This window comes from Gopherus flavomarginatus, chromosome 6 (assembly GCF_025201925.1).
Source record: "Gopherus flavomarginatus isolate rGopFla2 chromosome 6, rGopFla2.mat.asm, whole genome shotgun sequence".
NCBI classification, from domain to species: domain Eukaryota; kingdom Metazoa; phylum Chordata; order Testudines; family Testudinidae; genus Gopherus; species Gopherus flavomarginatus.
Genome location: NC_066622.1, coordinates 43,866,148 through 43,892,537, shown reverse-complemented (window position 1 = coordinate 43,892,537; position 26,390 = coordinate 43,866,148). Strand labels below are relative to the sequence as shown.

At 40.1% G+C, this 26,390-nt stretch overlaps 2 protein-coding genes across 3 annotated transcripts; one reads left to right on the top strand and one right to left on the bottom strand.

Annotated features, from left to right (window-relative positions):
- Window positions 1–131: 131 nt before the first annotated feature.
- On the bottom strand, window positions 132–16,454 carry GLT8D1 (glycosyltransferase 8 domain containing 1). Of its 2 annotated transcripts, none has more exons than XM_050957874.1 (10): window positions 15,984–16,454; window positions 11,603–11,662; window positions 11,401–11,499; window positions 10,001–10,217; window positions 8,677–8,794; window positions 7,292–7,376; window positions 5,410–5,522; window positions 4,619–4,785; window positions 4,300–4,412; window positions 132–1,463 (listed from the first exon to the last, which is right to left on the bottom strand). In XM_050957874.1, exons 2-10 carry the CDS (start codon window positions 11,616–11,618, stop codon window positions 1,273–1,275), a joined length of 1,119 nt encoding a protein of 372 aa, XP_050813831.1. In that variant the 5' UTR covers window positions 11,619–11,662; window positions 15,984–16,454; the 3' UTR covers window positions 132–1,272. The 2 variants fall into 2 exon arrangements, with proteins under 2 accessions (XP_050813831.1, XP_050813832.1); XM_050957875.1 differs by lacking the exon at window positions 15,984–16,454 and adding an exon at window positions 15,831–15,927.
- A 51-nt stretch (window positions 16,455–16,505) lies between these two features.
- On the top strand, window positions 16,506–24,338 carry SPCS1 (signal peptidase complex subunit 1). Its single transcript, XM_050957924.1, has 4 exons — window positions 16,506–16,982; window positions 18,626–18,685; window positions 21,935–22,021; window positions 24,143–24,338. Exons 1-4 carry the CDS (start codon window positions 16,602–16,604, stop codon window positions 24,263–24,265), a joined length of 651 nt encoding a protein of 216 aa, XP_050813881.1. The 5' UTR covers window positions 16,506–16,601; the 3' UTR covers window positions 24,266–24,338.
- The last annotated feature ends 2,052 nt before the right edge of the window (window positions 24,339–26,390 follow it).

The following is a 26,390-nucleotide window of genomic DNA, read 5'->3' as shown; positions in this document are numbered from 1 at the left end:
GACATTCAATGTGTAACCTCTTGAATTACACTTACCAGCTGGGAGAAAAGGAGATGCATGTGCAAAACAGCTATGCTAGGACTCCAGCTGCTTAGCTCTGCTTAATTTAAAGGGCCAGGCTCAGAAAGGCATGCTGTGATATTTCCTTTAATAGGGCAGTGTTCCCCTGGTGAGTTACTAGAAACCAGACAATCACAAAAGAAGGTGCTCCAGACAGAATAAGGGATAGTACCACTATCTCTGACATACATTAAAAACAAGGTTATTACTAGCCTTAACTTTGCCAGTTCCCACTGTAATTCGATGCTCCTTCCAAATGGCAGGGGCAATAGTTAATCACTTGATATCACTTGTTTCAGGCTCTAAAAATTGACATGTTTCTAATTTGAAAACTTAATACTCAAGACATTTTGCATATTTTCTTTTTACAATTAATTGAAGTGCCAAGGAAATTCATTTCTTTAAAAAATTACATTTCTTAATTAGATGCAAAATCTACTAAAACAGACAAGTTTCCACTACTAGACCAAGTACCATTTTCAAGACCAGAATGAGTTTTATATTCATCTGATGCTCAAATTACTTGAACAATTAACCTTAAATCGTTTTATTTTTTTAACAAAGTTTAGTTTATTCCACACCTTTCAAAACAGTTTGTGTTGAGTGGCAATCACATTAAAAAAATTCTCAGTGAAATAACACTTGAAGTCGCCTTTGAAAAATAAAGATTAAGATCATACACACACAGACAGTGCAAGAAAGGGTTACATATAAATGGTGAGTAGGTCTTCATGCAAGAGAAAGTGCCTTTTATAAAGCTCCATATATCAGAGGATAAGATAAGATACCAAGAAACCAGTAGCAGCTTTTGATTATAATAAATTGGTGTGCAAGATTTGCGTGTGGCTGTCACCCAGATAAACTGTTCCTACAAACAAGAGACATCTATTTCTGTAGCTTGCAAAATATCAAATGGAAGACTTGCACTGGACTAGAAGAATGTAATTAAAAGGAATTACCTAGCAAAAAGGCTAGTTCATGTAGGTGTTTCTCCGCTCTTCATAGTGCGGCTGGACTGTTTCCCCAATCATATTTCAAATAAGTCTCTTCTTCAGAGATGCAGTTTGGTACAGTTTATCATGTCACCTGAAAATGTACTTTCTCCTGTGCTCTAGAGAAGCAAAGACTGCTCTGTAATACAAATCAGCTGAAAGAAACATTGCTGTCTCCAAGAGTTTCCTGAGAAAATGACAATAGTTTATAAAATCCAGTTCACTTGGACTCGTAGATCTCAGAGTGTCTGCGGATCAGGCTGAACTTGCCAGTAGGATCTGGAATGTACCACTTCTCCCAGACATCAGCATAAGAAGCTGTTCTTCCCCAGGGTTTGAAATGTCCATTCCAATGGAGCAACTTGGCAGCTTTCACAAACTGAGGAGAATACCTTTTTCCAGTGCTAGAGCCTTGTATTGAAAGAGAAGCAATTTGCAACTGCACATTAGAGCATGAAATAAAGGCAGTAAAATCATCTTAGCATGCAAGATTTTAACTTCACAGTTATGAGATGCAGATGTAACAATGGATGGCCTTAGTTTGGGGTATGGGGGACGGGATTGGCAAGTGAGTCAGTCATTACAAATTAAGTATCAGAAGGGTAGCCGTATTAGTCTGGATCTGTAAAAGCAGCAAAGAATCCTGTGGCACCCTATAGACTAACAGACGTTTTGGAGCATAAGCTTTCGTGGGTGAATATCTGATTTGTGTCCATTTATCCTTTTCCTTTTCTCTACGGAAAAGGATAAATGGACACAAATCAGATATTAGGAATGGCAATATACAAAAACCTGTAGGAGAACACTTCAACCTCCCTGGCCACACAATAGCAGATCTTAAGGTGGCCATCCTGCAGCAAAAAAACTTCACGACCAGACTTCAAAGAGAAACTGCTGAGCTTCAATTCATCTGCAAATTTGACACCATCAGCTCAGGATTAAACAAAGACTGTGAATGGCTTGCCAACTACAAAACCAGTTTCTCCTCCCTTGGTTTTCACACCTCAGCTGCTAGAACACGGCCTCATCCTCCCTGACTGAAGTAACCTCGTTATCTCAAGCGTGCTTGCATATATATACCTGCCCCTGGAAATTTCCACTACATGCATCCGATGAAGTAGGTATTCACTCACGAAAGCTCATGCTCCAAAACATCTGTTAGTCTATAAGGTGCCACAGGATTCTTTGCTGCTATTACAAATTAAGACTCTTGGGGCCAGATTCTCAGGTACAGCTAAGCACTGCTTTGTGCCATTGCTCCTATTCTGGAGCCGTTGTGGCCTTCCAGTGCACTTCAGAGCATTCTTAGGGCTGCACTACTTGTAATAAAAACTAAGACTGTCAAGCACTTAAAAAAATTGTGTTAATAATAGAATACCATTCATTTAAATATTGTTGGATGTTTTCTACATTTTTGAATATACTGATTTCAATTATAATAGAATACAAAGTGGTATAGTGCTCATTTATTTTTTATTACAAGTATTTGCACTGTAAAAAAAATTTTTCAATTCACCTAATACTGTACAAGTTCTGTAGTGCAATCTCTTTATCATGAAAGTTTAACTTACAAATGTAGAATTATGTACCAAAAACACTGCTTTCAAAAATAAAACAATGTAAAATTTGAGAGCCTACAAGTCCACTCAGTATTGTATCTTGTTCAGCCAGTCGCTCAGACAAACATGTTTGTTTATATTTGCAGGAGATGATGCAAACAAGAAGTGGGCAGCGTTACTTGAAAGATATTTACGTGCTGGATCCACTAAAGAGTCATACGTCCTTTCATGCTTCAACCACCATTCGAGGGGACATGCGTCCATGCTGAAGATGGCTTCTGCTTAATAACAATCCAAATCCACATGTTTATTTTCATTATCTGAGTCAGATGCCACCAGCAGAAGGTTGATTTTCTTTTTTTTTGGTGATTTGGGTTCTGTAGTTTCCACATCAGACTGTTGCTCTTTTAAGGCTTCGAAAAGCATGTGCCACACCTCGTCCCTCTCAGATTTTGGAAAGCACGTCAGATTCTTAAACCCTGGGTCAAGTGCTGTAGCTATCTTTAGAAATCGCACATTGGCACCTTCTTTGCATTTTGTCAAATCTGCAGGGAAAGTGTTCTTAAAATGAACATGTGCTGGGTTATCACCCGAGAGTGCTATAACATGAAATATATGGCAGAATGCAGGTAAAACAGAGCATGAGACATACAATTCTCCTCCAAGGAATTCGTTTACAAATTTAATTAACATTATTTTTGTTGTTAACGAGCGTCATCAGCATGGAAGCCTGTCCTCTGGAATGGTGGCCGAAGCACGAAGGGGCATAAGAATGTTTAGCATATCTGGCACATAAATACCTTGCAATGCCAGCTACCATGCAAATGCCTGTTCTCACTTTCTGATGATATTGTAAATGATAAGATGGGCGCATTATCTCCTGTAGATGTAAAAAAACTTGTTACTCTTAGCAATTGACTGAACAAGAAGTAGGACTGAGTGTACTTGTAGGCGCTGAAGTTTTACATTGTTTTGTTTTTGAGTGCAGTTATGTAACAAATCTACATTTGTGAGTTGTGCTTTCACGACAATTGCACTACAGTACATGTATTAGGTGAATTGGAAAATACTATCTTATTTTTACAGTGTAAATATTTATAATAAAAATATACTTTGATTTCAATTACAACACAGAATACTGTGTGTGTGTGTGTATATATATATATATATATATATAATATATATGAAAAATGTAGAAAAACATCCAAAATATTTAATAAATTTCAATTGGCATTCTACTGTTTAACAGTGTGCTTAAAATTGCAATTTATCACAATTTTTTTTTAGTTAATCACGTGAGTTAACTGTGATTAATCGACAGCCCTAATAAAAACCGAAGTATGCGCCACAGGCATTTGAGTTGAAATGGCAGATCTGTTCTTCCAAATATACTAAATGTGTTTAATAATGTAGAAAACTTGAAAGTAAGTTCAGCTTGTTCAAGCCTCCTGGCAGCTTAAAAAGCAGCAATCATTTGGTTCTGAAATGAGGCTGCAGGTGCAGGAGCTCTGAAAGTGGGGAGAACAGTGTAAAGCAGAAAAAGATGCATCCCTGGGGGCGGGGGATGGGAGGGGGGTCAATTTGGTGCATCAACACAGCATTCAGCTAGAGATCTGACAGAATGCATGTGGGGAGGTAATAAGCATAGCAGGAGGGAATAATGTGTCAGGATTTCATTTCATACATACCAAGATGTCGGACATTCCACATGGGATCAATATTAGAATGTTGCTTGTAAAATACAATTAGCAGTGGTGGTGTGGCAATGTTACCTGCCAGAGTTCTGCTGTATAAGTCCTCTCTAGAGGGGGAGATGAAGTTATTAGCTACGGGTGCAGATACAGCTCTAGAATGGTTAATTTTCATATAACTACTTCACAGAGGAACATGCTGCATTCTGTCTGGCTAGCTACTTATGTAGACCCCCACTATCCTTCATTCCACAGTGAATCTTCGTCACGGTAACCCCAACCCCTGACTTGTCTACTCTGATTTCTGTATACTTACACTACATTAAGTGTCATCCATTTCTCCAATTGCTTAGTGATGTTCTGTAGTTTCCATTCTGTTAGATTAGCAACAATGATCCCTGGATTGAAAGAGCAGGTGCTGGCTTTCATGGCGAGCTTCCGGATTGTTTGTTTCTTATAGTCTAAAAATCCAATATAATTGTACTGAAAACGGAACAAAAAGTGAATTTTAGTTTTAACTGCTCCCAAATAAAATGTCATTCAGCATTCTCCCTCCCCCCTGCTCCATCACAGTTAAAAAAAATTCAGTGCCCCTTGTAGAGCAGAGGATTGTTGTGTGGATAAAATAATTTTCCCTTCCTTTAGTACAGGATAGAGCATGTGGTTTAAGAGGCACGACAACATGTAAAGCTTTCACTATAAAAGTTTTCTTACGCTTTCAGGAATGCTCACTCACCTTAATACCTAAAATCTAAGATGTCACCAATCTCACCACTAGTGCGAGCATATTATATGCACACACAAACTAAATCATATCTATAGAATGTTAAGTTCTAGACTGCATGTTCTTCACAGCACCGTCTTACTCCCATTGTACAGCACAGTTGTAAATTCCAAGAGCTCTGCTTATGTCTCTACTTTTGAATGTGATCTCAACTTGGCTTTCAGTTGTGCCCACAAATATCTGAATAATTTGCGGGTTCCGTCACATACTTGACATCCAAGTGCCAAGGAATTTATCAGCAAGTAAGTAGGAACAAACTCAGAGGCCAATTCTGAAAATGAGAGTCTGAAATATTGATATTATTTTATCTGAACTGTTCAGACCTGATTCCCTGCTCCACGGATGGCAAATTTATTAGAGGTTGAGTCACAGTCATCTGCAAATGCAGCTGCATGGCCAGGTTTCAGTGGTGTGTTGTGAAGTTCAAGGATATCATCTGAAAAATTCAAACCAAGTAGAGAATCAAAACACAAATATTGCTTAAGCTTTAGTTCATATGGTTTTTGTACACTCTGTCCCAGTATTGATACCAACACAATCTTATCCAACTGAAAACAGAGCTACATCTTTTTAAACAAGGAATAGGGCCACGACAATTAAATGTTTAAAAATATATTCCTTTAAATACAGTACATGCCAGTTATACACAAGCTTGCATTATGTGGAAGTATACCTCTAACTCCTGCATCTCCAATTCTACTCTGGCCAAATCACCCTGCTGATTACTAGAGGCCTAATCCAACTCTCACTGAATACAACAGGAGCTGACATTAAAACCAAGGTCTTTTGTTTGAGAAATGGATTTTACATTAGAAATCATACACAATATAAAGCAAAGGTGGGCAAACTACAGCCGGCGGGCCAAATCCGGCCTGCGGAACCCTCCTGCCCGGCCCCTGTGCTCCTGGCCCAGGAAGCTAGGCCCTATTCCCTCCCCTGTTGTTCCCCTTCCCCAGCAGCCTCAGCTTGCTCCGCTGCCAGTGCAATGCTCTGGGCAGCAGGACTTTGAGCTCCTGGGGCAGCGCAGCTGCAGAGCCGCGGCCTGAGCCAGTGCTCTGCTGCGCGGCTGGCTCCAGCCAGGTAGTGCGGCTGCCTGTTCTGGTGCTCATGCTGCCAGCCACCAGTGCTCTAGGCAGCGCGATAAGGGGGCAGGGAGGTTGGATAGAGGGCAGGGGAGTTCAGGGTGATGGTCCGGGGCAGGGGTGTGGATAGTATTCAGGGCAGTCAGAGGGTGGGGAACAGGGGGGTTGAATGGGAGCAGAAGTCTCCAGGGGGCAGCCAGGAAGGGAGGGGGGGTTGGATGGGGTGGCAGGGGGCAGTCAGGGGCAGGGTTTCTGCGGATGGTCAGGAAAAAGGGTGGTTGGATGGCGCAGGGGTCCCGGGGGAGGCAGTCAGGAATGAGAGGAGGGGTTGGATGGGGTGGCGGAGGCTGACAGGGAATAGGGCGGGTTGGATGCGCCCGGAGTCCCGGGAGGGCCATCAGGGGGCAAGAAGCAGGAGTGGGTGGGGCCGGGCACGCCTGGCTGTTTGGGGAGGCACAGCCTCTGCTAACCGGCCTTCCATACAATTTTTGAAACCCAATGCAGCCCTCACACCAAAATGTTTGCCTGCCCCTGATATAAAGGGGGTGAAATGAAAAACAGAATCTGAAAAAAAAAAATCCCCTTGTTTGTTGCTGTGGTCTTGTTAGGTAAAGAATTTTCTCCCTAGAACATTGCAAGATTCACTAGGGAACTGAGAATTCTACAGTAGTTTTACTGCTAAAGCTGAAATAACTTAAATTTTTATTTTTGTAATAAAATACTCCTTTTGTGGGAGATTTAAACAGTAAGTAAAAATTAACATTAACATTGTCAAAGAAAAGGTGTTAGGAAAATTATGAGTTTTAGTTTGCATACACAAAATATATTTTAGATGCTAAAATTACAGTAACATCAACACTATCTCAACAACTTGGTTAAACTAGACAAGGTACAAATATGAGAGCCAGCAATCTTTATGCTTCACCAGGGCAAAAACTGACCAAGCAGGGATAGGAAAAAGTTTCTTCTGAATGTATAGACTTATACAGATTAGGTGCATTTACGGGGTTATTGTGCCTTTACATGGGGCAGATGCATTTAGCTAACATCTGAGACAGGATAGTGAACTATATCCATTCCACCAAGGCAACTCCTATTCACTTAGGAAGAAAATGTTCAGTACCTTGCACTATTACATCATCATCCATGTATATGGCCTTCTCTGCATGAGGAACGAACATAGGTAAGTAGAATCTTGCAAAGGTTAACTGTGAACACAAGCAAGCAAGAGAAATGAGAAAGTGACAGAGTAATGGGGAACTCTAACTGATATCCCAGGCACTAATTTTCTGGAAATGCCAGTACCCACGACAACATATGCAACAAAAGAAAAATAACCATCAAGGATGGGAATTTTTTGCTTTTTTAAAACAAAAGTTAAGGGCAGAATTTTCAAAAATACCTGAATGACTTAGGAGCACAAGCTCCATTGAAAGTCAGTGGAACTAAGTCACTTCGACCCAGATCTTCAGAGGTAGGAAGGCTTCTAACTTCCATTAATTTAGAAGTCTAAGTACCACTGTGGATCTGGGCATTAGGCTCTTTTGAATATCACAGCCTAAATGTTCATACGGCACTTTGGAAATATTAAGTGCTCCATATGGCCTTGCTTCTACAATGCAGTTAACTAACCTGAGCACTTGCACAGAACTACACTAACTCAGTAGAACTTCACACAAATGCAGGGATCAATGCTAGCAGATCAGATTTCAGGACTGGGGCCTACGTGAGCTGTTTAAAAATATTTTGCTTATAACAGAAAAATTAAGTTGGCGTATCGTCTTTTTTGGAATAATCAGCTATGATTGAACGACTGACTCATATTAATCATGACTAGATGCAAAGGGTTAATAATGTAATCAATGGACATTTATATAATACTTGTTATCCTGAAAGATCCCATTATACCAAGGAATTATATTTCTCACTAATGAAATGTAGCAATCTTTGGGTTCCCATAGTTGCAGAGCACACCAGCATTTTGCAATAGTTTAGGATAGGAAGGGAATGACTCCTAATCCAAATGAAAATGTAGGTGGATTTTAGGGAACCAGAATGTAATTATCCAAATTGGAAAATGAACACGACTTTGGAGTTAATATTTCTATTCTTGTGAAAAGAGCACTGGGATATTTAATAACCACAAATTATCGGAAGGGATAGCATGTCCAACTGCAGAGCATCCCCTGCTGGTATATTGGTTTAGTACAGAATCAGAAGAGTGCCATATATTTAACTACCACAGTCACTATCTAGCGTTAATCTCTATGGGGAAGGTTGTACCTGCCTCATTATTTCTAAACTGAATATACAATTAAGTTTGGACAAAAAGCAAACTTTTACATCTATGAAAATACAGGTTTAAAAACACACAGAGAATAAAGCTATAAAATACTAGCTATAAATCACAGATCTGTCCAGATCTAAGTAATACGTCTGCCTACATCATTTACCAACATATGTAACCACTGATTCATATTTACAACAAATAATCAGCATCATACTCACCGGTTTTATGGAGTCTGCCTGTTCAGACTCCACTTTCACTTTCCCTTCCAAAATACGAGGGTCGAAATCCAAAATTCGGTATTTCACCTTTTTCAGAGCAGTTTTACTCAGCCACGCCCTGCCCAGGGAAGAGAGGAAGAGAAGTCGCACATTTACAAAAAATAATAAGCATGGTTAAATGAGAAATGAGATCAAATTAAACCAGAAATAAAGAGATCATCCAAATGATAATGACACAAATAAGTGTTGGTCTGGTTACTCTAGCTTGGTTGTTTTCCCTAGCTATAAAATGTGCATGTAGTATATAATCTGTTTGACTTCAGTACAGTGCTGTATGGATACAGAGGTCTGCCTATATAGAGCTCACTGCAGGATTGTGGCCCTAGGTGCTGGCTAATGGAATTTTCTGAGATTTACTTTTCAAGTCATTATAGTATTTAGCATCAGAAACTCATGCTCCCATTACAAAAAGCATTACTCAAGATAATCAGTGTTAACTTTGACCTTCCAGTTAATTGGAGAAGGGAGATGAGGAAGGCAGAAAAGGGTCAAATACCAATCTAAAAATTTGGACACTTCACTGCTAGGGTTCATCTTTCTATGATGGAATCTGTCTTCTATCAAAAAAAATAATTTCCTCTCTCTCATGTTTAATCTGTTTTCTTTAAGCATGCACAACAGCAGAGTAGGAAATCATTCCTCTGCCACATTTATGGAAGCAAATTTCTTACCGTTCTTTTTTTAATGCTGTAAATTGAAATCTCTTACTAAATACCCCACCATTTGTGGCAGTTTTTTTGTGTGCAGCTGAAAGTCAAACAAGTAAAAGAATGGATCAAGGGCCTCATTCTGAGACATCAATGGGAGATAAGGGCACTCAGGACTTCAGAGAATTGGGCCCTAAAATGAATGTTAGTCATTGTGGGGAACAAGACAAACATGGGAAGAACCTGAATCCTTGGAAATTCTGGATTTTCTTGGCTCACTGGTTTTGACAGGTCCTCAGTGTTTACTTGTTGTAGTACATTTTTGAAAAGTTAGGAAACCAGGAACACAGAAATCAAGCAAAGCAGAGCTACTCCACACAGACTGCAGTCTACACCTGGAATGTTGCCAGGGAGGGCGACAGTAGCGAACAGAATATACAGTTTCAAGAGGCACCTACAGCTGCCTGAAAAAGAAATGATCACAAGGTCTGGTAATAAAGCAAACAGGTAGGATTACAATTAGTCTAGACTGTTGGACCAGATGGTGTTTTCCTCTTCTGAAAGTTAATCCTGTCTGACATTAATGCAACGAGCTGAATCTGGAAAGCACAGTTTACCTCAAATGGTCCACTGTATCATTTAGAGTGACAATATGGAACACCACGTTGGATTTAGTGTTATGGTAAATGCTATTCATGGCTGCAATTACACCTCCAAGCCTGTCATCCGATGCTGTAATGACCACAGGAATTTCCTGATCATTGCTTTCGTCAGTCTGCCTTTGAGGAGCCTCGGGTATGAAATCTATAGGCTGGAGTCCTAATGGACTTGAATCTGCAGGACAAGAGAATAGAATTTTATATATATTTGTTCTACAAATAAAAAATTATTAGTGTTTGAAAATTCTTAACACCTCCAGTTATTTCTATTTCTACTGTTCTTAGAGACCCCAAGCAGGGATCAGAACTATTACAAGTTTTTAAAGCTAGGTTTTGTACAAACTTGTAATAATAACACATGAAAATTACAATAATATTATACAGACATATAAGTTTCAACTCCCCAATGAGCCAGCATGGCAGGGTACACAGGAACATCAGAGTTTAGATTAAATTCCTTCCTTCATTCTTTAATTTCAAGGCTTTGGTAACACAGAGAGCTAAAGTGGGTCTGAGACACAATGAGCTGCACTCTCAGCTCAGCACATAGCCTCCCTCGCTTCTACCCTTCCCAGCACCATCCTCTCTTCCAACTCTCTTTCTAATTCCTCTGAGATGGAAACACCATATTAATGCTGCTATGGTGTCATCTACTCCCCAAGCTGACAGAGTGTCTCTCAGCAGTCCTAGATATCTAAAATGACCTAAACTGAACCCACAACTATTTATACCTGCAATGTGCAGATACAAAAATGGATGTTGGTATTTTAAATTAGCCAACTGAACAGATCTAGGAATATGGTAAATTCTCCATCAATTGGAGTCTTCATATCAAAACTGGATATTTTTTAAATTATTGGACACCATGCAGGAATCACTGGATTAAATTCTATGCCCTTTGTTAGGCAGAGTGTCAGACTTGATGGTCATAATGGCCCCTTCTGACCTTAAAATCTATGAATGTCTGACTTGAGATACATAGCAATACTACTGCACCATCAAAGCTGCCATTTTTCACTAAATATAGCTGCAGCACAAACTGCTGGATTCCATCTGTATTTGCATACTCATGACCCCATTACAATGAAGTCTACAGCAGACACACTAATCAGGACCAACTTCCTCTTAGTTCTGAGGAAGTTAGTAAAAATCTAAGGTTAATGGAGTACAGACATAAAATTTAAACAAAAAGACAGGAAATCTATGCATTCAAAATACACTTCATTATAGAAGGGATTTATTGTTATTATATTGCAGAAACCATTTTAGTATAGCAGAGGTTCGTTTTGGATTAGGTATGCACTGTGCTACTGATCTGAAAAGAAAACTCAATAATATATTTAAAAAAGCAACTGTACCTGCTACATCTCGTTTCAAAAAGTCACTGAGACCTAGAAGGTTGTGATGCAGAAGTAATAAAAATATAACAATAGCAAGTACAAGGATGGCAATGTTCACTGAAACAGAAAAAAAGAGAAAGGTAATTAGGATAATCTCACAGGTCAGGAAAAGCTAACAGCACAAAAATTCTTTATTTGTCTGCTTGTTTTAAATATGTACCTTTTCTGAATGTCATTTTTCCCTTGTGTCTTTGTTTATAAGTGAAGCCTCTTTACAAACCTGTAAGAGGAAAACATACAACGGTTACATTCCACTGCCTGCACATGCATTAATCACGATTTTAAAAATTAATTATTATTAATCACAGTTTTAATTGCATTGTTAAACAATAGAATACCAATTGAAATGTATTAAATATTTTTGGATGTTTTTCTACATTTTCAAATATATTTCAATTACAACACAGAATACAAAGTATACAGTGCTCACTTTATTATTTTTATTATAAATATTTCCACTGTAAAACGATAAATAATATTTTTCAATTCACCTCAGACAATCTCTTTATCATGAAAGTGCAATTTACAAATGTAAATTTTTTTTGTTATGTGACTGCACTCAAAAACAAAACAATGTATAACTTTAGAGTCTATAAGTCCACTCAGTCCTACTTCTTGTTCAGCCAATCACCAAGACAAACAAGTTTGTTTACATTTACAGGAGATAATGCTGCCCGCTTCTTATTTACAATGTCACCAGAAAGTGATAACAGGCATTTGCATGGGACTTTTGTAGCTGGCACTGCAAGGTATTTACATGCCAGACATGCTAAACATTCGTATTGCCCCTTCATGCTTCGGCCACCAATGCAGAGGACATGCTTCCATGCTGATACCACGCATTAAAAAAATAATGCATTAATTAAATTTGTGACTGAACTCCTTGAGGGAGGATTATATATCTCCAGCTCTATTTTACCTGAATTCTACCATATATTTCATGTTATAGTAGTCTCAGATGATGACTCAGCACATGTTCATTTTAAGAACACTTTCACTGTAGATTTGACAAAATGCAAAGAAGGTACCAATGTGAGATTTCTAAAGCACTCGATCCAAGGTTTAAGAATCTGAAGTGCCTTCCAAAATCTGAGAGAGTGTTATCCTGGATTTGAGAGATGTGTATACCCCAGAATGTGATGCAGTTAATTGCAACCATAGAACAACATGTAGTTAAGGGTTAATTTAGAGATAGGCTTTCAGAAGCAATGTCATATCTAGCTCGCAGTTTCTGCTATTCAGAATGGGAGGAGGGGACAAACAAGTAAACAACTGAGACTGAAAACCTTGGTGGTTGGAAAACCTTGAGTCTGGGCGCCTCTGATATTAAAAGTTTATTGAAAGTAAAAAAAGTGATGCTATAGTAGAGGTCATTGTGACCTATGCGTTTTGCAGAAGTTAGTTATAAAAGATTAGCTAATACAGTACTTTGGAGCAGTTCTCTGAAATCATCTTGAGAGACGTTTTTCCTGATACCTTTTCTCCCAGGTGGATGAGCAACTGGCCACTGTGAACCTGCTGCTAATTACTCAATACTGTTCCGGATGTTAGGTAAATATCTGGGATGTTTTCAACTTATTGCTTATGTTTGTGTGTGCTTAAATCTAATAAACTTCAGTGTTAGACAAGAGCATGCTTACTTGCATGAATCTTGTCAGACAGAATTGCTATGTTCCTGTTGATTTATTCCTTAGACCACCTGGAGTGAAATAGTTAAGTTGCCCCTGCTGGAGGTTCTGAAAACCTTGGGTAACAAGAGATGAGGTCTGAAGCATGCTTTCAGAAGTCTTAAAAGAGCAACACTCCACTGCAAAAAGTACAGAATCTGAACTACCAAGAAAGAAAATAAACCTTCTGCTGGTGGCACCTGACTCAGATGATTAAAATGAACATGCATCAGTCTGCACTGCTTTGGGTTGTTATCGAGCAGAACCTATCATCAGCAAGAATAACACTGACAGATCCCGGTTGTCGGTGAGCTGGATTGAACCGGGGACATCTGGAGCTTAGTGCATGAACCTCTATCGCATGAGCTAAAAGCCAAATTGCTCTAGCTAAGGTTATAGAGTAGACTTATTAATTGCTCTCTAAGTGGTCTCAGTGCCACTAGATGGACAGAACACCATCCCCAGAAGGTGTGTGGGTTACACATGTCCTCTGGAATGGTGGATGAAGCATGAAAGGACATACGAATCTTTAGCACATCTGGCACGTAAATCTCTTGCGATGCCAACTACAACAGTGCCATGCAAACACCTGTTCTCACTTTCAGGTGACATGGTGAACAAGAAGCAGGCAGCATTATCTCCTGCAAACGTTAACAAACTTGTCTGTTTGAATGACTGGCTGAACAAGAAATAGAACTGACTTGTAGGCTCTAAAGTTTTACATTGTTTTATTTTTGAATGCAGTTATTTTTTGTACAAAATTCTACATTTGTAAGTACAACTTTCATGATAAAGAGACTGCACTACAGTATTTGTATTAGGTGAATTGAAAAATACTATTTCTTTTGTTTTTTTACAGTGCAAATATTTGTAATAAAAATAAATATAAACTGAGCACTGTACACTTTGTATTCTGTGTTGTAACTGAAATCAATATATTTGAAAATGTAGAAAACACCCAAAAATATTTAAATAAATGGTATTCTATTATTGTTTAACAATGCAATTAATCGTGATTAATTTTTTAATCATTTAGCAGTCCTACTATGAAACATGCTATATTGAAGTCTTTTTAAGTGATTAAAAACAAAGCAGTACTAGATGAAAACGTAAAGACATGCCTCATTTATTAGAATGCAAAGTCAGAAAAGTAAACTCGCTCTGAAAAGTTTCCAGAGCAGTAATAAAATGCAGTTTATTGTCTTCCTACACAAAAAACAGAAACATTGTTTATTCATTGCTCAAAGTCTCTCTCCACACAGAGAGATTTAATATATGGGCCTGATTTTATAAACACTTGCTCAAATACATAATTTCATTGAGGTCATGTGGACTTCCCATGTAAACAAGGATTGGGCCCTACAATAATTACAGACAGAAAAAGAGTCATTGTGTGTATAATTATTACACAAATGTACATGTTTTTCTATGTCCTTTAATAGAACCAGAAATGGTTTCGATTAAATTATTGTGTATTTACTTTTTCTGAAAATACTTTCTGCGAGGACATAACCCCCCGATTCACAAATACTGATGCATGTTCTTTTCTTTACGTATAAGTAGCCCCATTCAAGTCAATGGAACTGCTCACAAGCATAAAACTAAGCACATGCATTAGATGTTTTCAGGATAAGACATAAGTGTATAATCAAAGGCTACGCAGATGCTAAAAAAGGTAAGCATTGTAATCTTTTTTTCCTCTTTACATATTAAGCAAATAGCAAGAGTTTATCACAAATAAACAAGTTTACCCTCAGACTTAATGATACAACTACAACTTTTGGTGGAATCTCATTTGTGCTAAACTACCTGTGAGTAGTACAGAACTAGCTGTACTGAACATCAGATTTGCAGTCCCTACATATATCTTGATTATCAGGAGTTGTCACACTCTCTGAAACTGAAGACCCTCTTTTCTGTTTTTAGGAGGGAAAAGGAAAAATTAGAAAGCTCCTTGTCAAATATTTACATCTTTTACAAAAAGAACTAAAAAAAAGTGTTGACTCTTCAGGAACCCTCCCTCACCACCAAAATAATTTCAGATGTGACACATGTATGGTGCAGAGATTTCCTAATGATTCATCTGCTGCAGAACTGCACAGTTTAACACGCGGGTTCTTAAACTGGGGATCAAGTCATAAGGTTATTGGGGGGGGGGGTGACACAAGCTGTCAGCCTCCACCCCAAACTCTGTTTGCCTCCAGCATTTATAATGGTGTTAAATATGTAAAAAAGTTTTTTTTAATTTATAAGGCAGCAGGGGGTCACACACAGAGGCTTGCTATGTGAAAGGGATCACTGGTACAAAAGTTTGAGAATCAGTTTTAACAGGCTCTAAAGGACCATTGCCCAGTGAACAAATTTAACGTTCTTGCATCAACATGGTAGGTCCCACACAATTTAACTTCATAGGTAATATCCCCAGTAAGGCAGAAACAGCCCGGTTGGAAAGCAGCTATGCGCCCAGCCCTGCAGACCTCAAGCGGATAACATTTATATTTCAGACAAGGCACTCGATGTTTTCAGTCACCTGCACCAGACTGTGGGGCAGATCATGTGCCAAGGCAGGGGCACTGTCAGGACTGCTTTGCCCAGGGCTGCACTTTCCCTGCTGTCTGCCCAGCAGCACTGCTCGCCCCTTGCCCCTCGCAGGGACTGGTGCAGGGCTTAATTTGTAATGAAAAGGGTGCCTGGGCTCAAGCAATTTTTTTCCATTCATACCTGATGCAGCAAGCCCGGGGTGCCGGGGCTGTGAAGCGCAACGCCCAGGGGTGCCGGGGCTACGAAACGCCGAGCCCCAAGCACCGGATCGGTGCCCTTGCCCTGGGGAGAGGGGGCGGGCGAGACAGCCGCGGTGCGGAGAAGATGCCTTACCTGCGTGCCCAGGGAGCCGGGCTCCTCGCGCTCGCGCTCCCGCTCCCGGCCGCCAGGCAGCCCAGAGCCAAGTGCCAGCTCAACACAACACAGTGCTAGCCGCAGCAGCAGGCGGCTGTCAGCGGTTGGCCAGGCCTCGGGTAGCCACCGCGCCGCCTGATTACAGAACAGGTTCTATGAGCCCCAATATTATTTAGGAAGGCACGTTAGGCCTAGCACATCACAGGGCTATCCTCAAACCCGAGCTTGAAGCGAAGGGAAACAGCCCACCCGGCGCACGTTCAGTCCGGCAGTGTGTTAGGCACACCTTTGCGCTGAGGACCCCGCACCCCAGCTCCAGGAGCGTTGTTAACTGTTGCCATGGAGACGCAGCCGAGCGTAGCGTAGGCCGCAGCGGAGCCGGCGGCGGATTGTGGCTGGGTTGGCTTTGGTGTCCTACGGGGTCCGGTGTGACGACACTTTGAGCAACCCTCCCCCCCAAACAAAGTAGATATTTAGCCAAAGTAGGGAATCGGGAGCAGGAGCTGTTTTTGTCGTTTCACCGGATCGCCCCGCTGAGGTCGGTGCCGTTGTTCAGGCAGTTGGCAGGGACAGCTCCCTGCCGGAGGCTCACGGGAAATGGGGCGGAGCAAGGCTGCGCCGCTTCCGGCCAGCTCAGCGCCTGCCTTCCGGAGTCGGACTCGCTCCTCCGCCGCCGCTGGTGGAGTGCGGACGCGGGCTAGCCGGTCCGGCAGGGAGGTTGCCGCCCGCGAGACCTCGCCTCCCTCCTCCAAGGCTGGTGCCGCTGAGGCCTCCACCTCACGGGCCAGGGCCGGCTTTGGCTCTCAGGACGCTCCTGACGTTTCCCCTTCGGAGGCTGAGCGCGTCTCCGAGGCTTGCGCCTCTCAGGGCGGGGCGAGCAATTCCGAGGGGAGCAGCGAGAGCGGGGAGGCAGCCGGCGAGGCGACTTCCGTCGCTAGCACCATGTTGGACCTGTTCGGCTCCATCCCCACCCAGATGGTAAGGGGGTCCCCAACGCCACAGGGAGCAGCGCGGGCTGGGTAATAAAACCAACCGGCCCAGTGTTCCGGCGGCTGCCTTGCGCTGGACGCATCAGTCTCCGTCTCCTGGCGTTGGTGCTGCCTAGCTCGGTTTCCATACCCAGCGCCACACTGTTCTATTGGCCTGTTACTGTGCAAGGGGTCTGTGCTGTAAACAACAGTACAGATCAGCTATTCTTCGCTACGACATGGTAATTAAGTTGTCAGTGCTTCCGTGTACAGTAGGAATGCTGCTCACACTTTTGTGGCTGAGTTACTGGGGATTTCCTGATTTAAAATCGTAACTGCTCACTTTTTATAGTATTCATCATCTTAGCTTAAAGTGAATGACATCAAGTGCAATGCTGACAACATTCCTCCACAAAAAGTAGCTATTCTAAATATCTGGAAAGGGGTGAGATATAGTACTTCATTAAACTATTTAAAAGTTCTATAGTGACAACTGCTGCAATATCAGTCTACACCAATGCAAACAGACTACTTCTGTCGAAGATGTTTGTGGCTATGGTATACCTAGCTGCGATGCAAGAATTAAAGCAAGCATGTTTCATCAGTTGACAATTGTGTTCTTTTGAAATCGGTGGCCTTTGACTTTCTAATAGTCTTTTTCGTGATGCTCCCCGTCTTTCCTTCCCACCCAAGAGTTAGAAACATAGCTTGAAATATTGATTTTTTTTTTTACAGCAACATTTTGTACCTTCACCAAGTATTCTGGATATTAATGTAGACAGAATACTATTATCTCCAGGATGACAGTATCTGGAATGCAGAAGACAGGATATGGTGGTGGATTCCAAATGCACATCTGCTCAATTTCACATATCAATCACTGTTTGACATTGTTGACATATTTGAGTGTGTGCAATTACTGGTTTTCTTCTGGTGAAGCTGAGTTACAACGCACAAGGAGGAAAATATACCAACATACCAATTAAATTACACGCACCAGTCTTGCTATGTTCACTTCTTCACCAATATATGTGTGCACCTATCTGCTGCTTATAACATACGCTTCGTATGCAAGTTAAATTTAATTCAGAATGCGGAAGCATGGTCCTTCGCGCTCTAAGCCGAGAGCTGGGCATTCTAGTACTGGCTCTGCCATAGATTGCATGAGACCTTCAGCAAGACAACCTGTTTCCCAGTTTTATAAAATGTGAACTACTGAATCAACACGAGGTGATTCTTTGCAAAGGGTTATAAAAATACAATAAACTTATTTTCTGAAATTTTAAATGCAACCTCCTTCTTATTAACTGTGATGTGACTTAGGGACATCTGCACAGAAGCCCAAACTCCTAATGATAGCCCAGAAAGCAGTTTCCTGCTTCTTTTGTGTTATCATTGGAGCTGTAGGAGACACTAGGCTGGGCATAAAGATTTTTACAGCATAAAACCAAGATTTCTTTAAAGAATACATAAGAAAACATTCTAGTCTTAAGCATTTGTTTTGTATTCCACATCACTCACTACAAAGTCAGGGCATATGCACAAGCTCTGTCTTTGTGCTACTTGATCGTGAAAGAGGCTGCAAGAATTGTTTACTTGTTGCTGTAGATGGTTGGGTAATTATAACCTTTAACTATTTTTTTCCCTCTACAGGACTACAAGGGTCAAAAACTAGCAGAACAGATTTTTCAAGGGATCATTCTTGTTTCTGCAGTAAGTATAACGGAGCCATGGTTAAAGCTGTATTAGGCATCCTTTACAAATAAACTGATTATGGTCTGAAATCTTCTTAAGTTTTTAAAGCTTGAAGCAAATCAGCCAGACTGTCTTTGAATGAGACTTTGCGGGGTGGGGGGAGTTCAAAATAGAGTTAGTTAGATTGCATCGATATTAGCGCAGGGGTTCTCAAACTGGGGGTCGAGACCCCTCAGGAGGTCACAAGCTGTCAACCCCCACCCCGGCATTTATAATGGTGTTAAATATATACAAAAGTGTTTTTAATTTATAAGGGGGTCACACACAGAGACTTGCTCTGTGAAAGGGGTCGGTCACCAGTAAAAGTCAGAGCCACTGTATTAGAGGATCGGTTATGGATTTTAGATTCCAGTTTAATTCAATGTCAGATTCCTTAATCCTGAAGAGACAGCCTAGTTTAGTGGACTAAGCATAGGGCAAGAAGCCAAGAACTCTCAAGTTCTAATTGTAGCTCTGACTCTGTTCTGTGGGGCCTTGGGTAAGTCACTTGTCTGCCTCACTTTTCATAGAAGTGGAGGAGTGTTTGCAACCTGCTTTATAAATGCTACTGAAAAGTCTAAATAGTTAAATACTCAGTATGATCCCTTCACTATTCTATAATGCAAAAAAAAAAATTACATGAAGAGAACATTAAGGATAAAAGGTCAAGCATTCAAATGAAGAGATGCCAGAATTAAGGCTTCTTTCACACTCCAGATTTTTCCAGAAGCATTTAACAGCTGTGAGCTTCATACACTACAGAGTGTTGTGCTGCAGGTCTGACAGCTGTTACAAGCTATATACTATATAAACCTATAAACCTGCATGAGTTAGAACTAGCGCTGTCAAGCAATTAAAAAATGAACCACTATTAAGTCACACTTTTAAACAACAGAATACCATTTAACTATTTTGGATGTCTTCTAAATTTCAGTATTCATTTCATTTACAACAAAGTGTACAATGTTCACTTTATTTATTATTACAAATATTTGTGCTATAAAAAGAGTATTCAGTTCACCTCATACAATCTCTTTATCATGAAAGTTGAACTTACAAATGTAGATTTACAAAAAATTGCATCAAAAATAAAAATGTAAAACTTTAGTGTCTACAAGTCCACTCAGTCTTACTTCTTGTTCAGTCAGGCACTCAGACAAACATGTTTGTTTACATTTATGGGAGATAATGCTGCCTGCTTCTTGTTTACAATGTCCCCTGAAAGTGAGACGAGGTGTTCACCTGGCACTGTTGTAGCTGGTGTTGCAAGATATTTAAGGGCTAGATTGATATGTCCCTTCATGCTTCAACTGCCATTCCAGGGGACATATATCCATGCTAATAAGGGGTTCTGCTTGAGAACAATCCAAAGCAGTGCAGCCCGACGCATGTTCACCTAATCATCTGAGGCAGATGCCACCAGCAGAAGGCTGATTTTCGTTTTTTGTGGTTCGGGTTCTGTAGTTGCCACATCAGACTGTTGCTCTTTTAAGATTTCTGAAACATGCTCCACCTCGTCCCTCTCAGGTTTTGGAAGGCACTTCAGATTCTTAAACCTTGGGTCAAGTGCTATAGCTATCCTTAGAATTGGTACCTTCTTTGCGTTTTGTCAAAACTGCAGTGAAAGTATTCTTAAGACAAACAGCATGTGCGGGGTCATCATCCGAAACTGCTATAACATGAAATATATGGTAGAATGCAGGTAAAACAGAGCAGGAGATAACTGTTCTTCCCCAAGGAGTTCAGTCACAAATTTAATTAACACATTATTTTTTAATGTGTGTCATCAGCATGAAAGCATGTCCTCTGGAATGGTACCCAAAGCATGAAGAGGCATACGAATGTTTAGCATGTCTGGCATGTAAATACCTTACAACGCCGGCTACCACTTTCAGGTGACATAGTAAATAAGACGCCGGCAGCATTATCTCCTGTAAATGTAAACACACTTGTTTGTCTTAGTGACTGGTTGAACGAGAAGTAGGACTGAGTGGACTTGACTCTAAAGTTTTACATTCTTTTTTTAATGCAGTTACGTAACAAAAAACACCTACATTTGTAAGTTGCACTTTCACAATAAAGAGATTGTATGAGGTGAATTGAAAATTAGTTTACAGTGGAAATATTTGTAATAAAAATAGTGAGCATTGTACACTTGTGTTGTAATTGAAATCAGTATTTGAAAATGTAGAAAAGCATCCAAAAATATTTATTTAATACATTTCAATTGGTATTCTCTTGTTTAACGGTGCAATTAAAACTGTGATTAAATGCGATCAGTTTTTTTTAATTGCAGTTTTTTTCAGTTAATCGCATGGAGTTAATTGCGATTAAATCGACAGTCCTAGTTAGAACCCCCACAGCATAGAATTTCTGGGGATCATACAACACACACCACATTCACTGACTTCCTGTGTAACCTGCCAGTTTTTCTTTCTGTAAAAGAGGAAGCATTCTGAACTCCCACATGAGTTGTGGCTAAGCCTAAAGTTTTTAAAGCACTTTGAGGCCCTCTGAGTACATACTATATTATTTAGAAATTATTCTCACAGTAAAGGTATAGCCAAAATATCGATTGAAAATATGTAAGTAGCTTGGAGAACTCCAGTTATGGAGTCAGGAATTCGTGTTGGGGTTCCAAAAACAAACTTCCTGTCTGCCCTACCCAGAGGCCATATACCCACTCTCCATATCATCCCTTCTAGTAATAGCTACAGAACTTAAATATCCAAAGCAAAAACAGTACATCAGACAAGCCAGCTTAGTGTCCAGTATAAACTGCAGGCTCAAACCTGCACCAATTCATTTTCATTAAACATAGTGATGTTGTACCTCCCCTACATTTTATTGATCTAGTCTCACATGAAGCCAAGTACACCTTCTCCATAACAATTAGACACTAAGTCTAAAAGCAGTTCTTTATCCTCTATATTTAAGTAAAATATTTATTCACATCCTGTTCTGCTTATGCCTATTCATTAGAAAAATAGCTCCACATAAAAATTGTACTTCAGACTTTACCATACTGAACAAACATCTAATTTTACTGTTTTATTCATGAAGTTACTTTTAATTCACAAAGCCTATTCATATATAACAACTTAGTCCAACTATCTCAACACTGATCTCAAACTGGAGATACTTATTGGGTGTGTGTCAAACTAAAATCAGTTTTGGTCTGGGAATGCTCATTAGGTTATTTTATTAAATTTGTATTGCTTCTTCTAGGTAATTGGTTTTATCTATGGCTACATCGCTGAACAGTTTGGTTGGACTGTCTATATAGTTGTGGCTGGGTTTGCTTTATCGTGCCTGGTAAGAAATTAATTACTAAATTACTACATGATTACTAAAAATACTAATGGAGTTTCCAAAACTAAGTTCCCTGTTCATCAAATGCTGTTTACCTGAACCAGTGCTTAAATACAGGACTACTAGCACTGACTAGATGAGCATAATACAAACAGATGCACTAGAAACATTACATTATGCACTAATGCACTTTCATTCTGAACTCTGTTCTTCTAGTCCTGTACCTCCACTTAGCTTAGCCAATGTACCTTGTTTCTTATAGTCCAGTTCTGGTCCTAAGAGACTGATGTAAACAGGAACTCCAGTATAGAAGACTTCTATTGGTGATCTAAGTCACTAAATCAGATGGCCTCTTCAATCCGGTAGACCTTCATCTTTAGTAATATATTGATGATAACACTGGTCTACAATTTTTGAGAAGTCATCTGCTTCAGAGATAAAATGTGATATTTATTATGTATTTTGATGTGCTGAATTCAAATATGACAATTAAAACAACTGGCTACTGTTTAAGATATTTAAGTTTTTACATTTTATGTCTATGTATATTGTGTAAATAGTAGAGTTTTAATCATAAATTGTAAACCTAGGTCTTTTCATGTGTTTTATGGTTGCTTTACATGATAATATTTCAGCTGTCCTGTTTATGTAACACTTTAAAAATCAGCAAAAGGGTTATATAAATAAAATTTATTATGGAACAAAAGGCAAAAAACTATTATGTACATAGTTCAGTCCTATTCAGTGTCTACTCGGCGCTTCTTGGCTTGCCTCTTGTATTCATTAAATGAAGCATCTCTTGTCACCGTCCAGCAATAGTCTGCAAGCATTGATGGGCTCCATTTGCCCTGATAGCCTGACAGGAGATTCCACTGCTGTAGTCTGGAGCCCAAGAGCTCTGCCTTACTCTTGGGTAGTTCCAAATCCCTGACAAGGTCATTCAGTTCACCTTGTGTTATGAGGTGTGGTTCAGAGGAGGAGGATGGGAGAAAATGTGGGTCCTGTGACATTGATGGTTCAGGACCAGAAGTTTCATCCTCTTCCTCGTCTGACTCAAGTGAGAATGATTCTGGTGCATCAGGAAGCGGCAGTCCTTCTCCGTGGGGTACTGGGCGTATAGCTGATGGAATGTTTGGATAATGCACAGTCCACTTTTTCTTCTTTGACACACCTTTCCCAACTGGAGGCCCCATGCAGAAGTAACAATTGCTGGTATGATCTGTTGGCTCTCTCCAAATCATTGGCACTGCAGAAGGCATAGATTTCCTTTTCCTGTTCAACCACTGGCGAAGATTTGTTGCACAAGTGTTGCAGCATATGTGTGGGGCCCACCTCTTGTCCTGATCTCCAATTTTGCAGCCAAAATAAAGGTGATAGGCTTTCTTAACCATAGTGGTTATACTGCGCTTTTGTGACGCAAAAGTCACTTCACCACAAACATAGCAGAAGTTATCTGCACTCTTCACACATGTACAAGGCATCTCTGCTCACTTTGGCTAAACAGAAACGTGTCCCTTTGCAAAATCAAACACTGACAAATAAGAGAGCACAACACTGTATGATTTCTACAGCTGATATAGGGCAATTTGTTCAGCAGAGTGATGTAAGCTTTGTTATGATTGCATCATCCATGACTTCTAGGAATAACATGATGCAATTCATATCATGTATGATGCAATACCAGCTTCAGATTGCATCATTCATTGTTTTGCCTCAAAAGCAAGTACTGTCCAAACCCAGTCATAGATTTATTCATAGATCCAGTCAAAGATGTATTTTAGTCATTTCTGGTTTAAATTGAGATCCCTTCCCTTTATAACTCACTTATCCTCCGCCATTCCCAAGTCAAGGGTCGTATATACTGACCCAATAGCATATCTTGAAAACTAGAGCTAATCAACAATTTTAAGCATCATTTTCATTCTCAGTGACCCAGAATTAGTAAAGTTGGACTACATTTATTTCAGAAGCATTTTGGCTGTAGAGCAGTGTAATCAGACCTTGTTCAGCTGATACTGCAAGTACACATAATGAAGGTTGTGTAGTAGTAACAGTCCTAATTACATGCTAGACAGAGTTGGGGTTTTAATGAGTTATATAATTAAACTTTTCCTTCCTTTAAAGCTAACACTCCCTCCATGGCCTATGTACCGCCGCAATCCTCTGAAATGGCTACCTGTCCAAGAGTCGGGAACAGAAGATAAGAAGCCAGCAGAGAGAAAACTGAAAAGGCATACTAAAAGTTGAAGAATATGAACCCTCATGATGTAAGACTGGAGAATTTTGCTTCATTAAAAGGTTTCTAATGATATTCCCAGTATGAGACACGTTCTTTTCTTAGTAATTTAGAGATTACTTGCTACTGTTAGTATACCAGGATCCAACTCAAGGAACACTGTATTTGGGGTTGAGGAACAACGTGCAGATTGCCTCTAGCTAAAATTTTGTTAGGCTGTGCTATGAAAGCAAAATGGGAAGTAAACATTGAATGAGTTTAAATTATAAATGAATTTCAGGGTACACTTAGGCAAGTTCTATGTTCTTGTAAGCTCTGCAGTTTAGTATTTCACTTGTAAGTAACACTGCCTGTAATCAGTCTAGTTAAGAAAACCGAGGAGATACCAGTATTTTAATTCAGGCTATCAGTAAAACATTTCAGCTGAAGTATCCGTGGTGCATTTAACAAAGGTATTGAGTATAAAAATAACCAGCTGATTTAGTAGTGTACAGTATTGCATTTGCAAGTTCATGGCTGCTCAAAATTTTTAAAGTATATTAAGGATGAAAATTTAAGTATACATACAGTGAAACGCCACTATAACACGATGATTAGGGACCAAAAATTTGGATTGCGCTAAGTGCAGAGTCGCGGTATAGCAGGGTTTACCATTTCAAGCTGGTCAGTTTCAAGCCGGTCAATTTCCCTCAGGCAGAAAACTACTTTCATTTGCGAACCGCCCATAACAGTAACTGAAAGGGTGCAGCTCCAGCAGTGGGGGCTTTCAGTCATGCAGTGAGAGAGGGAAACACTTGAGAGTAGGGGAGATGTGCAAGGGGCAGAGGAAGAGCGAGGAGCAGCTGGAGAGGAGAACGGCTCTTCTCACCAAAAGGGTAAGCGGGGGTAGGGGGGAAGAGGCAGTGGGGAAGACACATTCCATTTTTTCTTCAGGGGCACTCCAGCCTTTTTTTTTTCCTTCTTTTTTGCGTTTCGGCAGCACTCCGGCCATTTGTTTGTTTGGTTTTGTGCTTCAGTGGCGCTCTGGCGGTTTTTTCTTTTCTCTTTTGTGCTTCTGCCGCACTCCAGCTGCTTTATTTATTTATTATTGCGCCTCGGCGGCGCTCCGGTCCCTTTTTTTTTTGGCACTTAAGCAGCGCTCTGGCTGTTTTTTCTTTTTCTTTTTTTTTGGCCTGGGGCGGCCGGAGCCTCCTTACAATCGCATTATAGACGAATTTGCGTTATTGCGGGACGCGTTATAGTGGGGTTTCCCTGTATTATTACATAGAATTCAGGGACAAGTTTTGATTCCTGTGTAAAGCTGGGGAAAGTAAAGGGAATTAAGTCTTTCTGGTCCTTGTGAGTAAACTGCCTTCTCCCCTTTTATGGAAAATCAGTCCTTTTTAATGTGACTTGGATGTGTATGTATGTACACAAGTAAAATATGCCTACATCTAGTATCTGTAATGTGGCAAGAATGAGGTAATGGGAACTAGGCCTTTAGGAAGACTTTACCTAAGAGAATTTCAGTTGCAGCAAAGCTAACATGGAGTTGTGAATAGGGCAGATACAGATAATTAACCATTGTTTGGTGGTAAGGAGAAAGTTTAAAATCATAAAGAGGAGTTTTATTCATGAATTCAAGCAATTTAAGTAGTTGGAGTCACATAGAAATGAAGCATAACAGTATGAGACAAGTCCTAAGATTATGTTGTTTTTTGTTACTGAAACACAGCAACTTTGCAGGGTTGCTTTATAAATGATTAAATTCCTTAATCTGAAAAATCATCACTTTAATTAAGAGTACTTTCTGTTCTAAATGCATTAACTCTGTAACAGTGCAGAGTGGAATGGCTACACTACAGAATGGCTTAGGAGAGGAAATGAATACCAACACATCAGAAACTGGTGGGCCTATTTACTTAGCAAATTTGAATATCCAAATTGGCATTTGGCCAGGGTGCTGCCTCTTCTCTTGTGATCTTTAGTGTGCACTCGATGTTCAAATCATCTTTTGCACCAACACTCCAATCTTTGCTTATTAAAAGTGATTTTGCTCCTCGTAGCATGAAGGTTAACTATAAACCAGACACGCCCAAAACAGTGGGACTGAGGGAGATGCAGAAGCTGCAATGGACGTGGAGAACAACTGAGTTG